Source organism: Numenius arquata, chromosome 2, assembly GCF_964106895.1.
Source record: "Numenius arquata chromosome 2, bNumArq3.hap1.1, whole genome shotgun sequence".
Lineage (NCBI taxonomy): Eukaryota > Metazoa > Chordata > Aves > Charadriiformes > Scolopacidae > Numenius > Numenius arquata.
In genome coordinates this window covers 92,169,698-92,183,649 of record NC_133577.1, presented here as the reverse complement: position 1 = coordinate 92,183,649, position 13,952 = coordinate 92,169,698, and the positions used below count along the sequence as shown (strand labels likewise).

The window sequence follows — 13,952 nt, the reverse complement described above, 5'->3', positions numbered from 1 at the left end:
GAAATAGCTACATATATTGCCATCAAGAAATACTCCTTTTTTTTTTGGTAGTTTAGATAACAATTTAAGAGGGGAGTACACACACTAGAGTTCACCAGGGATGGTTATTTGCTGATAGCTTCATGTACCTCCAGAAGGAGATGAGAGAGAATTACTGATTTTTGCATCATCTCTGCTACCGTGTGTGTGACCTCATCAAGGTATTGTAGGATGTCAATTGGCATTTTCATGAGCAAGGGATAAGAGGCTGCTGTCCAGTCTTGTGAGAGCCACTGAATGTAGGATGCTTGGGTTGCTGCTCTCTACTCATGCTGGCTGTCACTGGTTACATACTAGAGATAGTGAGGCATGCAGACCTCTAATTGTTCAATATGCTGAGCAGGATTAGTTCAGATAATTGCTCGTTCTGTCCATTCTTCACAACACCAAGGTGTAACTGAAAGTTACAACTATGCAGCATCTTTTTGAGATGTAATTCGTTGTCCTTTGCAACAAATCCTGTAGAAAGGACAGTGCCAGGCCTTGGCAACTTGCCTGACAAAGTGCATAATGTCCAAGATGTTTCATATTCAATGTTGCTCTTCACACTTGTTTGTAGAAAGTATGTAGTCATAGTTTTGGAAGGTTTTAATTTTGCAAGTGCTTCTGCCAGTCTGTCTTCTTACCCAGTGAGCCGTAGCATTTACGTAACCGTTTTTCTACTTATCAGTTCATATACCAGCGATCAGATGACCCCTTTACTGGCTCAGTTTGTCTGGCATGAGAAATGGAGCCATCTCTTTTGCTCTCAGAGTGCTACACAGATACGTCACCACAACTTTTTTCCCTGTTCACTCCCCATAGCCATGGATGATGCTGTTCTGCTTCAGGCGAGTGACAGCTATTAATACCCTAGTTACAAAGAACGGAGACATTTCATGATTAGCCTTCCTATCCATGCTCAGATCAGAGACATCGCACTAAGATGGCTGCAGTGCTCTTTGTGCTACAGTCTTGCAGGTCTGCTGAATGATGGATTTCACCAGCACAGTAGAAATCACTGCTGTTACACACTTCTGCTCTGTCATAGATCCAGGGCTTGCTTCCGTTTCTTGTAGATAAGTTGCCTCTTTTGTGGTTGCTGTAATGATGTATGAACGTAATGTCCACTGTGTTTTGGGATCAGCCCAAAATCAGTAGTGGATGAAAAGTCAGGGACCAGCTTTGAACTCAGCCTGTCCCCACAAGATGACTGTTTAGAAGGGCTTGTGAGAAGGTGTTGGTGGTTGCTGCCGAAGGAGTACTGAGTGTGGAGGCACAGATGCTTTTCTTCAAATCCAGCAAAAGTGACCTTAACCTCAATTGAGGAGGTTTAGCTAGCATCCATTTCAAACAGGTGAGCAAGGCTTTGGACAAAGGCCTACTTGCTGTTCCCTGGGTGTGACTGCTCTGGTGCTCAGACTCTGGGTATGAAACATCTCCATGTGACTCACCAAGTGCTGCTGAACTGACTGAAGCAGCTTTACAGTCTGCCTCCCTGCCCTTTCTATCCTCACCTCCTGTACTTTGACTGATCTGTTATGTCCCAGGGAAATATTCCCCTGGTGGACTTCCCTGCCTCTGATATAGTGACTCTCATTCAGACTCCTCTTAGTATCTCCACGGAGTTACCATGAGATGGGTGCAAGAAAATTCAACAGGGCAATTGCTTTCCAAACAGCAAGTCCCAGTTTACTATATTATGCCTCCTCCTACTAGATAATCTCTACTTTAATTCTAAGCCCCTTGACAGTCTGATTCTCCTCCACGAAGTTTTGTAGAAGATGACTGCTTCTGAGCTGTCGTCTGTCCACTGGGGAATAGAGCATTAGTGCAGCATTAGGAAAAGAACCCTTTCTTTTCCTTTCTGAGACTCAGCTGCTGAGCTTGAGCTGTGTTGCTTCCAGACTCCACCTTATATCTTTCAAAAGTGGGAGGAAGGGAAGCACTGTGAAGTAAAATAAATATGTAGGTCCTGCTTTACAACTTTAGCCGGCCATGGTGAGGGCCATGGATACAAGACCTGCAATTCTGGCACGATTTTGACAGTGAGGTGGAATCACTCCTCTTATACCAACAGCCGAGCAAAGTTCTTAACAGAAAACTGCTGCTTACATTGTATATTACCTTAGACATTTAGCAGTTCTGTCACATAGGGAAGTTAATGGATGGAAGGGTAGTCTGAGGAAAGAGTACGTGAGACAGAACATGATCATATTTACAGATGTTCTCCATTTATTGTGTTGTTCACTATACGAAAAACATTTTTTTTTCAACGTGGAGCTATGGCAACATGGCAATTGAGATGGAAAGATCTTTTTCTTCTGGTTTGCCTTGTCCCTGTATGAAAAGTTCTTTCAGAATTTAGTTACAGCCAGTATCTTTTCACAAAATATTGTGATTGTGATGAAATTCCTCATGGAACATTTTCTTGGTCAGAAAAATTTAACTTCCTGTTGTTGGCATGAAATTCTGCTACTCTTGTGCAGTTATTTTTGCAGGAAAATGGAGTCGGTTCTCGCAGCAGGGATTCCACCAGCACAAACCAATTTCCTGGTATGCTAGGAGTTGTATAAAACAAAGAGGTAAAATAACAGCTGTGAGTCTGAACTTGAGCTTGAAACAGTAGTCGAAGTTTGTTTAGCCCACGCTCTTGTCAGCATTGGGGTAGCGTCTTGCAGAGGGGTGCCCTTCTCCCAGACCTGCCTCACAAGGTGCTCCTGTTGCCGTGCGGAGGAGCAGGCTTCCATCATTCCTGCTGGTTTTGGTGGCGTTGAAATTGCTCGAGAGCTGGGAGAGCTGAGAACTTCAAGCCATGTGCAGTTAGCACCAGCTGGAGGACTGTCTCACACTTCCAGAGCAGAGAAGATGAGAAGCAGACCCTAACTGATTTTCTTACTTCAAAACAAATGTAATAAAATTTAACCATTTCCTCCTAAGTGTCTCCTATATGTATGTGGCAAGACTGGAAGTTTCAGAGCAGTGTTATTTTCTGAGGTATCCAGACAAAACATGACATGGAAAAACACATTCTAATGGAAGAAGATTTAAAAAAAAAATATATCTTTAATGTCAAGTACAAATGTATATATATTTTAGATTGAATTTTAAGAGGTGAACTAAAACCATCAAAGATAGATTTCTTCCCAAATGAAATCTTTGTCGTTCTTTAGAAAGTCAGGAATGGTTTAATATAGGGTTTAACACTGAATGACTACCTTTTCCCTAACTATAATACTTCTAACAGGAAACTAATAAATGTGTTTGTGGTAAGTGGAGAAATTGCCCAGGTGTATAGAAATTTTCAGTGCTGTAATCACCAAAAGAAAGAATTTCTTTTATAGAAAGGCATGGGAATCGACAGACTCAAACATCAATTTCCAGTAAATTATATAGAACTATATGAGACACATGCATCAGGCAGTCCCTTAAAATAACCACCTGCTTATATGAGCTGGAAAGGCATGAAAGATTCCTGTCCTATATTTCAGGAAAAGGTCAGCACATGAGTGGTCTTATCGAAAAATAATAGCAAGGGGTTATGGTTGGATTTAAACTGACCAAAACAGCAATAATGACATCAAGCTTTGAAAAGATACTGTTCTCCATTAAAGCAATATGTGTTGGAGGTGTTGCACAGCTGTTACTTGTGAAATAGGTTATTTTGAACTTGTCGTATTTGACTGGCAAGTATCATTCAGTACTCTATTAAAGCAGAAGTGATTTCCTCACTTCAGAGATCAAAATTTAATAAAAATACTCAAACAAGAAAAAATGTATGTACTTTTTTTGTTACATCTGATTTTGAAAATTTCCATTTAATGTATTTATTTTACCAGATATTGATTAATGTGTGCTCATAGCCTATTTGATACATTTTTAGTTGTCATAGGGGTGCAGGGATTAGCCAGTTGCAATTAACTCCTTTCAGCAATGGTGGCATTTAAAGGTTAGTTTACAACAGAAAAGCATAGGCAGAAAGCAGTACTGGGTTAACGTGGTACCAGATGTGAATAGTCTGCTCTTGACCCCACACAGCAGCACAGCCCTGAAGACCTAGGGAATTTCTAAAAATCATTGTTTCCACTGTCAGTCTCTCCTAGATGGAGAAGTGGGTATTTTTGCTGTTGCTCTTACGAAACCCGCTAGGTTGATAAGGAACATAGCTGAGGTTTAGGTGTGACAGGCTGTATTCACAGCACCACACTGGGTGAACTAAATAGGATGGGGTAGATCCGGATTCAAATTCCTTCTCTCCTGGTTTTGCAGCCGATATTTGATCCAAATCTGTTCTAAGAAAGTGCCTTTATCGCTATGCTGTAAATTATTATGATCTTTTACAGTATTTCTCCAGTGATATTTTTCTTTGTATAAGATTCAGTGATTTGAACAGGAACGAGGATTGAACTCTTCCGTGAGTAGGCTGGAGCAACTGGGTGATTCTGACTTCAGCTCCAGTGAAAAATAGACTTAAACAGAGGAGCAACTTCAGTATAGCAGTCTACAAGAGTTTGCTTAGGACTGAGCTATGTAGCCCAGCATTTAACAGACCCCTGTGGAAGGAAGGACAGCCGGTCTTAAAACCTTACTCCAAATCAGGTTGTGTGGCAAAAGCAGCTTAAGTGCTTTGACAGTATGAACATCTGGGAAACCCACAGAATTGTAGGGCTTCATTCTGGTTTCTCACTTAGTCCCATTTCTGCAGGATACATTGGCTCCTAGAGGATGTGTCTACTTGGCGCTTTATCACAGATAAATAAATGGATGTCATCAATATTTTAACTAAAACCAAGAGTCTGCAACTTTTTTTTCGCAATTGTTTATACAGAATAGTTAAACTGGTGCGAGTCAGTTAGACAAACCCTAAAAGAGCAATAATAATTGAATGGGCAACTACTGAGTTATTCTGGGCTTAATATTTCTAAGAAGTGTATTTTTAAGAGAATCTAATGATGTCAGAACTACCTAGGTGAGAAGAGGACTTTCTTTTTTAATCCTGCAGCTTTTTATCTGAATTCCTGTGCATAATGCAGCTTCTTGAATTTAAAGTTAAACATATAATTAGGTGGTTTTAGGATTGTGGTCTTCTTGCTGCTCTTTGTATTTTTTGCACCTTAAAATGATAGTTATTTATATGTTTGCTAGAGATATTTAGTCAAGGGAAAAGCGTAACTTTCATCTGTAGTCCTAGTGATCTATTATTTCCTCAGAAATTACTTTTTTATAAGAAAGACTGAAACAAATTTCTTTAGTAAGTCTCGGTACTAGATAGTATGTGTGAATTGTTAAGGCCATATTGGTAACTTATTTTCCCATTCATTACTTTCATGGAATTCAAGCACACCAAACAATTCCCTGATATAATTATGTTTAAAACAAATTCTGTGCATTTCTTTTTTATTTTTAAAAATGTATGAGAATGCTGTTGCTGTTGTTGAAAAATTCCTTTTTTCAACAGTGTACAAACTAATCTTATTATAGTAGAAAAAATGTTGCTGAATATTTAGTGAGTTCTGGTTCATGATCAGTTTTGTCAGAATAATTTACTAGATTCAAGGATTCTTCAAGAGATGTTGAAGCCTGAGGCTTCATTCCATGATGATTCTTTCCACAGTCAAAGAATTGTGTGTTGTGAGTTCAGGGTGGTTTTTTGTTGAAATCTCTAGTCCTGCAAGTAGCTGTGGACTGTCTGACTGTACAAATACTGGAATAAATTTAGACTTTCAGCCCCAGAATGATTACTTAAAAAGAGGAAAAAGAGGGAGAACAGGTTAGTTGATATAAGGTTGATTGGTCTAGCTCTAAAGAGTAGCCTCTCAGTGGTTAGTAGCTAGAAGCTGTACAACTGAAAATACCTCAATTTAAAATCCAATATAAAAGCTTCATCGACTATTTGCAGAAACACTTGAATTTTTTATTTTTTTTTAATCACTAAATTTAAGAATTTAGTCTTCTCTCTATAGAACATCCATTGAATTATTGGAGTTACGGTTGTAGACAGCGATTTTAGCATGGCCAGAATCAGGGTACCAGACTTAAAAGGAGCGCCTCTTGTATAAGTACTGTTTGCCAGAAAAAAAAACACCCTTGGAGTTCTGTGTGGATAAAAGGTCCCTGCAGGAATGTCAGCTGGTGTCTCTCTACATCAGAACAAATAAAGGAAATCGTTAATCCAACACAATGTTTTTGTTAGTCTTTGAATTAATTTTACTGCCTTTGTGGATATTTAAAGCAGGAGATAATTTAACAGATATGTCTTTAGAACTTTTAAATTTAAAACCAAGTCCCCTTCCCATCTTGTTCTTTGTTTCCAGAACACCACAGAATTCCTGCTTTGGAAGAGGCAAGTTGGTTGCTGGGGAACATCAACCAGACTGGCTACTTTAGAGTTAATTATGATATTAGGAATTGGAGGCTGCTAATTAATCAGCTAACAAGGAACCATGAGGTAAGCTCCTCATCACTAAAATCTGCTTTGATAGGTGAACCTTCACTGTTTCATCACCCTAAAAGGTTCCATTTTTCTGCTTGCCCCTCACAGGTTATCTCTGTCAGTAATCGAGCAGGCTTGATCGATGATGCATTCAATCTCGCCAGGTATGTTTTCCTGAGGATAATCTATCCTCATACACATAGCTGCAATAACTCATGCAATCGTTAACTCAGCATTTGAGTCTGTTGTGAAGTTAAATATGTTTTAAATACACTTTAGTTATTTTCTCTTTTCTTTTTTTTTTCTTTTTTTTTTTTTTTGTGGCACATAAACATGGTCTGTAGCACATTCACTGCTCTTGATCAATAATTGCTGTAGGGTATTTCCGAGTCTGGAGAGATCTGATCAATTTTGCAGCAAGTTCAATTTAACACTGTGGAGATTAATAATCTCTTTCCTCTTTCTCTAATGAATGAAGTTTTTTTCTTCTGTTTCTCCCTAATGTCCCGCCTTTCCTTTTTTTTGGATAACTGACCCTTGTGCTGCATTTAATTTCTGATGGAAGGCACCTTCAAGCTTCAGGATTTTTTTTTGCCCTGACTTGTACTGTTGTATCATTTTTCCAATATTTTTTTTTTCTTGTAATGTGCTAGAACAGACTCTATTTCTGCATGATGTTTTTCACACAGGATGCCACAGAGTTAATAACTAACACATATAGTGCTGGTTGGGTAATTCCTTCTTTACAAATTGAAGCAGTGGAATTGTCCCCATTTTGAAATCTGGACATCCAATGTGTTGGTAGTCAAAGTGTAAAATGAGAGGAAAGTAGTGGAACATTTCCAACTTTTTGATTCTTGAGGTACCTGGGAACATTGCATCAGTAAAACACTGTGATGTCAAATGCAGTGTGGAAAGAATTCCTGATATTACTGACTTTTCTGTTTGCTAGTGTATTTATAGCCATATTTGAGCAGGGGCTTGCAAGATTCGGCAGTACTAAAGTACATTTCAGTACAAACGGTCACCAGAGATGTTTGAGATTCAGGCACGGTGTCACACAGAAATTATGGCTCGGTGATGTTCCAGCATCACTGCAGTAAAACACAGTTGTGAGCCCTACCACTCTGTTCCTGCTGCCAGTGCTAGGCAGAATATATGACATAAACTAGTGATTAGCCCTTACTTAACAGTCCAGAGATGTGGTAGGGAAGGAGGCATCATGGGGAGAGAAGGAGTATCCATTTGCATTTTGCACTGCCCTTCATTCTTGCCTTCTGGCATCTTTCCTTTGGCAACAGTAAAGGTCTAGAAATAGGTCATCACTTCAGACTTCAGTGGACCGTGATTTGTGTATTCCTGGCTAGTAAAATACTGCAGAGTATTCTGAAACATCAAGACTATTAGAAGAACTACTAAATATTCAGTAATGTAACAGTCTGTTCCAGTTTTATTTGGTTTTGGTACCTCAGAGAAGTAGTGTGCAGTTACACAGGATCGATGCAATGTTTTTTTCTTTTTCCGCATACTGAATGCAGTCAGATATGGCTAGACTTCCCTAAAAATCTAGACACAGGAAAAAGCTGTTTCTTAAGCCGATTCTTGTAGGTGAGTGTTTTTCTTTTAAGTCAGTATTGAGTCAGTGCTCTAGGATGTCCTGTTCATGAAGCATTAAGGCAAGGTCTTGATTACAAGCCCAACCTACACCGTCTGGCCAAGTTTTGTCTACCTAAAAGCCATCCAGAGATTAGATGAGTAGCACATTCTCCACTTGCTTTCCAAAGGAGTTTTGTGGTGATACTGCATCCTGCTGCTTTTTTGGAGGTAACTATGCCAGAGCACACTATTACAACGTGAGCACAAGATCTCACATTGTAAAAACTTGACCTTCTTTTGTTAACAATGAGCTGCAGCAGACTGCTGCTGCGTTTCTTACTCATGCATAGTGGAAAAAAAGTAGTTGAGCTAAATATTTACAGTGTATACATGTGCATATGTAGAAACTATGAAGAAATATTCTTCTAAGAGGGATATGTAGCTATATTCCTGTTTCTTTTAAATCTCTGCACAGAATCCTGTCAGTAAGTGTGTTACCTTGAGTATGCACCTTATAAGCCAGTCTGGGTGGAGGAAAGATCTGCATGTTTGCAAACAGTAGGTTTATGCTCTGCATTTGAAGAGTAGCAATAAGATATGTGGCCCTGACTAAACTTGCCATGTAGGGTATGCTTTTTGTTGATCTTCTTTTACTTTATTAATCTATCATCTTTCCTATTAAAAATAAAAACTCAAATAATTATAGTGATGCTGAAGTCGGTCTAATTGACTAGCTGACTGTATGGTACCTTTTTAAAAGAGTTTGGTATTTTTTGTACTGTTTGGTATTTTTTTGTCTGTTGTTTTATCATGAGTAGGACTAAAGGGGCATTAAGAGGCTGTTAGGAGAGGAGTGTGTTGGGGCAGGCCTTGATGGCAGAGTGCCCGACCTTCTGAGAGTCTGAAAGCAGATGGAAAAGCTCTTTCTTGGACAAGCAATGGAGAATCTCATGCTGATGCTGCAGGGTGGCGCAGCTACCCTGATTCTGGTGGGTGCTCTGACATGACACAGCAGTGTTCCTAAAACAAGCTCCAAGGGCTATCAAAATCACACAGACCCTTCCTCCAGAAGTCAGTGTTCAGAAGGCCACCATCAGCCTAAATGCAGCTTAGCTTTCTCCCTCTTGGTTGCAAGGTGCAGCTCAGAGTTGCTCTGCATTCTTTTGGAGTAGTACCACAGTTTGGATGTTACCTGCCTCGTGGATGCAGGGGTGATTCAGTCTTGTCTCCAATGCACAGCGTGTGTTTCTTCCTCCTCATAGAATGTTATGTGATGGGGAGATTAAATGCATACGATTGTCTCTGACTGTGACATGAAAAAAGGTGAGTAACCTTATTTGACCAGGCATAGAGGTAGTAATTGGTAGTTTAGATTTGACTTCTGAGACGGCTGGCTGTTTTTAAGGGTAATTCAGTCCTCAATTGTGGTCCCTCGTTGCACTGATGTGTTATCTTCTCGTCTAGATCTATAAACATACACGTTTTGAGAGAGGAAAACTGTGGAATATATACTTTTATTTTAATCCCTGGGTATTATTTTCAGTGAGAAAATAATTCAAAAATGAAAATATAACTTCTTAAATTCATGCTGGTCCTTTTTAAAAGAATTTCTAACATAAACAGTTCTTTTTACTGTACTGAAGAGATTGTATTTCTTCAAAATACCCTGTCCTTCATAAAAAATTCTGAAGTACTCCCTACTGTGTTGTTGAACTTGGTACCGACAATGTCCATTCCACACCAGAAGGGTTTGACTCAATTTTTCCACTGTCCTAATATGGTATGTTCTACTATAATATTTCTGTGTAGTTTTACTGCTAATTGATTTTGTTTGTGGAACAAGGACAGGTCTTACCTTTAGTAAAATTTAATAATATTTCTATCTGGAGAAAGATGAAAAAATTTCTCATAAATTATTTTGGAGCACCACATTTATTTATTTTTTTAAAAAACATTTTTTTGGTTTCATTGCTCCAAAATGTTTATTATCCTTTTACTGTCCAGCATAATGATTTCTCAAAAATAAACTGTCCTGGTTTGAGGTAAAACAGAACCATTTTTCTGTTTTGTAATTTTACTTTTTAGCTGAGCCTCTTCTAACTAACTAAACTCTGAAATTAACAGCATATTGTTCAGAAACTGTTCACTCTCACAGCGATAAGACCTGATAAGACAAAGGAATGGTATGCAGAGAGGCTCTTGCTTATACTTATTGCTATAACAACTAAGGTCAGGTAAATTTGTTATTTGCCCCATTGGAGAGTCGGAAGTGGAAAAATGTAGAGGGGTCACACATGTAGGGAGGAGCGGACAGGACAGGTGACCCAAAACTGACCAACAGGGTATTCCTTCCCATCTGCATCATGCTCATTATAAAAGTTGAGGGATCAAAGGGTCAAGTCTCTTTCCTCAATAGCTGATATTCGAGGAGGACCCTGTCTGTTTGTCTGCCTTTGATCCTGATCCGTGCGTTCCTGACTCCATATCTGGATCCAGCTCCTGTCTGTGGCTGAGTCCAGTCTGGGACTTTTCCCTGTGCCTGCTGGTGACATGATCGTCATCCTGGGAGCTTGATAGGGTTTTGTATATACTGTATACTTTTTAAAATTTTTCTTATTATTATTTATTATTTCATTATTTATTAATATTTTCATTAAAGTAGTTTAGTTTTTTCCTAAACTCATAAATCTCTTTATCTCTTCCTCTCCTCTCTTTGAAGGGGAGGGGAGGGACCATCTGTCATTCTGATTGGCCAATCCAGCCAAAACCATGACATAAACATAAATGGATACCTCCAAGGAATATTTTAAGTTCTATAACTTTAATTTCATAAAGTTCTGCCCATTTTATATGGAAATGTATTCCTCCTTCTTCCTTCTTGGTGTATTTTGGTTCCATAAAATTAATCAAGCGGAGTTGAATTGAATAATAACAATAAAAGAAAGCTACAGCTTGCCCTCTGTGTTTGAATTCTCTCAAGCCTGTTTGTTTTTCAGATTTTTAAGCATAATTCTGTTCTCAGCTGTAGTGCATCCACACACCCTCAGGATCTGGAGAGCTGTAGCCTTGGCAGTAACATAGCTTATGGAAATACATGCCCAAAATTCTTAAGCAAGGATAGTGCCTTGGCACTCTCTCTTTCCTTCTTCTTAAAGATCCTTTATCTTTTGGGGATGTTTTGTATGAAATTTCAGTACAATTTGAAAACATGTTGATTGTAGTAAATGGGATGTGTTGACTGAGAAAGCTGGGAGGAGACAAATACAACTGTGGTTCTCTTCTAATCTTGAACTGAGCAGAGGGGAGTTGAGATAGCTCCAATAAGTAGTGTCACAGGAAATAGCAAAGATCCTACTGTTTCCTGAGAGTATGAATAATGTTGTCAGCTTCTCCTGTCTTTCTCTTTCCTTAGAATAAGGGGTCAGTCAGTGAGCATGTGAGGTGGGATGCTTCCCACTTTAGGCATCCCAAAGGTAGGCCTGAGCTTGTCACCTTGCAGGAAACTGAGAGTTAATGGAGAGAAACATGCAGCTAACCTCTCAAAGCCCCTTAACCACACAGGGAAAGATAAATTACCCTCCTAATGTCAGGAGTGTTGTGTCACCCCTAGTTCTTCCTTGCGGTTCTCTAAATCTTCATATTCACCTCCCCTCATTAAACTCCTTGACTTAATCCAATATTACGTCAAAGAAATAGGTTTGGTTTGTATTCAGTGTTAATCAGCGTTGGACCAGATGTGCCCATGGATACCCATTTGACTGTTGTCTGAAATAGTTATTGTCCTTTCCAGTTCTGGAAGAATCCATCAGTTTTGTCTCTTGAAACCTAATGTGTATCTGAGACCTCTCTGATCTTGTCTGCACCATAGCCAGCTCAACATGTTAAGGTATCAGCTGCTTGGTTTGCACACCAGTTTCTCAGAAAACCAATTTTTTGATGGTGACGATCTGTCTTGCTATCGATTAATATCTTGTCTTCTGTTCTGCTGTTGAAGAGATAGTGGTGGAGTTCCTCCGATACTCAGATTTTCCTGGCGGTTCCTTTTTGTGTGGGTCTGAGGCCTAGTGACAGCTCAGTGCATGTCAAGATTCCACTCATTGGTTACACATTATCAAAGGGAAAAGATAAAACTTGACAGTACTTTTTCATATTTCTTAGCAGCATTTCTTTCATGTTTATCGGAAACTTTTTCTTAACTGGATTCATGAGAAAGCATGAAGCAGTGTTGTTAAATAATTGTTCTTCTGCTCCAGGGATGGATGGCCATGTTGGAGTGCTGTCCATTTCCTTTTACAGATTAGGGGGAGAGTGAGCTGTGACGTCTTCAGATTAAGTGGTATTTTTAGACCAGAAAAGCCTGCCCCTGTAGACCTCACAAATATACGGAGTTGTGTCAGAAACGGGCAGCGACAAAAAAATACACCTTCAGAATTATCTGTGAGCTAAGCAGCTTCCCTGCTGCAGATGCTCTTCATGAGAGTTCCTCTCTCTCAGAATTTCATTCACCAGGCCAAAACCAGGAACCTGGTGCAGATATATGATGAGTTATGATGGTTGTTTTCCTGCTGTTAATCGGTTCTTCTTGGCTTCCTTCTTTTCAAGCTGTGAATTCTGCTGACTCTAGAAAACCAAAGTCTGAGGGTAAGGGAAAAGGCAGTGCCAACCTACCTTTTGATATATAAATTCAGATTCTCTCCCTTGACACAAATTCATCTTTAACAGCTGGTGCATTTGACTCCAAGGTTGATTACAGAAGTAAAACACCAAAGTAAGCTAATTCTCACCCCAGATCACTTTCTCACCAACTTGAGAAGAGAAATTAATTTAAAAAGTAAGTCTCAGTTAACCAAGTATAGCCTTTGGAACCTGGAAAATCATGTCTTTAAAACCACTTGCTCTATTTTTTTCTTAAAAAATTCTAAGAAAGCCAAAAAATTAAAGCCATCCCTCTCCTTATTCCTTAAGTTTATTCCTGCATATGGAGTGTTGCCACCCCAGCAAAACCATCTTATCCATTCAGCTACCTGAGGCAGCACCACCCCCCATAATGATTAGCTGATCATATTTCTGTAAACTGAGAGTTGTCTTGTAACTAAGTCTCTAGTATATAAGCTTCCATATAAAGTCCAGAATTATTACTGCTAATTTGGAAGAATGTTTTCTTGAAGTTTCTGGTGGAAATATGGGCATAATAAAACTAAACTCTGAAGTTGAAGTGATCGTCATTGTTGTTTTCCTTCTCCAGAGATAAAGATTTCATTTATTGTAGCATTTGAAGTCTTCCAACATATCTGGGCTAATTGGTTCCATGTTACACTTGTTTGTATTACTTAAAGTCCTGTTAAGTATAATGTCAGGAAAAGTCAAGGCATTTAGGTGCCCATTTAAAATTCTAGGATTGGATAATAAGTAGATAACAAAGGTAGAAGTTCTCATCTAGGCTAATTAATGTACTTCAAAATGTTTCAGAATTTCAACAACCACATCCAGGGTTGTTGACCTTGTTTTGCTTGGGTATTCATAAACAATCATATAGGGTCCATTTAAATGAATAAACTGCTGTTCAACTCCAGCCTTCATTATTACTCCTGATCGCATTTGCTGATAGTTCAACACAGAGGCAAACAACAGATATGTTAAGCAGCTCCCTTAATTAGCACCTCTGAGTACCAGCTAAGGGAGCGAGTATTAGATCCATAGTTTGTATCACGCTTGATTAATAGTGGTATAGATTTACTATTTTAATAAATGAGGCCTCATCTAAATTATTTCAGCAGATGCCATAGTAGCTCTCTTTCCCTGTCAGGCAAACTTGGGTGATGGTTCACCAGCAATTGATTTAGATATGGCTTCCTGCAAAAGTTTTTGGATTTCCTTTGACATAGTCTCTCAATGGGCCAGAGCA

General features: G+C 39.0%; 1 protein-coding gene across 1 annotated transcript in view; it reads left to right on the top strand.

Annotated features, from left to right (window-relative positions):
* Positions 1 to 13,952, top strand: part of TRHDE (thyrotropin releasing hormone degrading enzyme) — a 215,325-nt gene that overhangs the window by 163,355 nt on the left and 38,018 nt on the right. The window contains exons 11-12 of the mRNA XM_074168551.1: positions 6,333 to 6,466; positions 6,560 to 6,615. Coding sequence (XP_074024652.1) covers positions 6,333 to 6,466; positions 6,560 to 6,615 — 190 coding nt within the window. The remainder of the gene's footprint in view (positions 1 to 6,332; positions 6,467 to 6,559; positions 6,616 to 13,952) is intronic.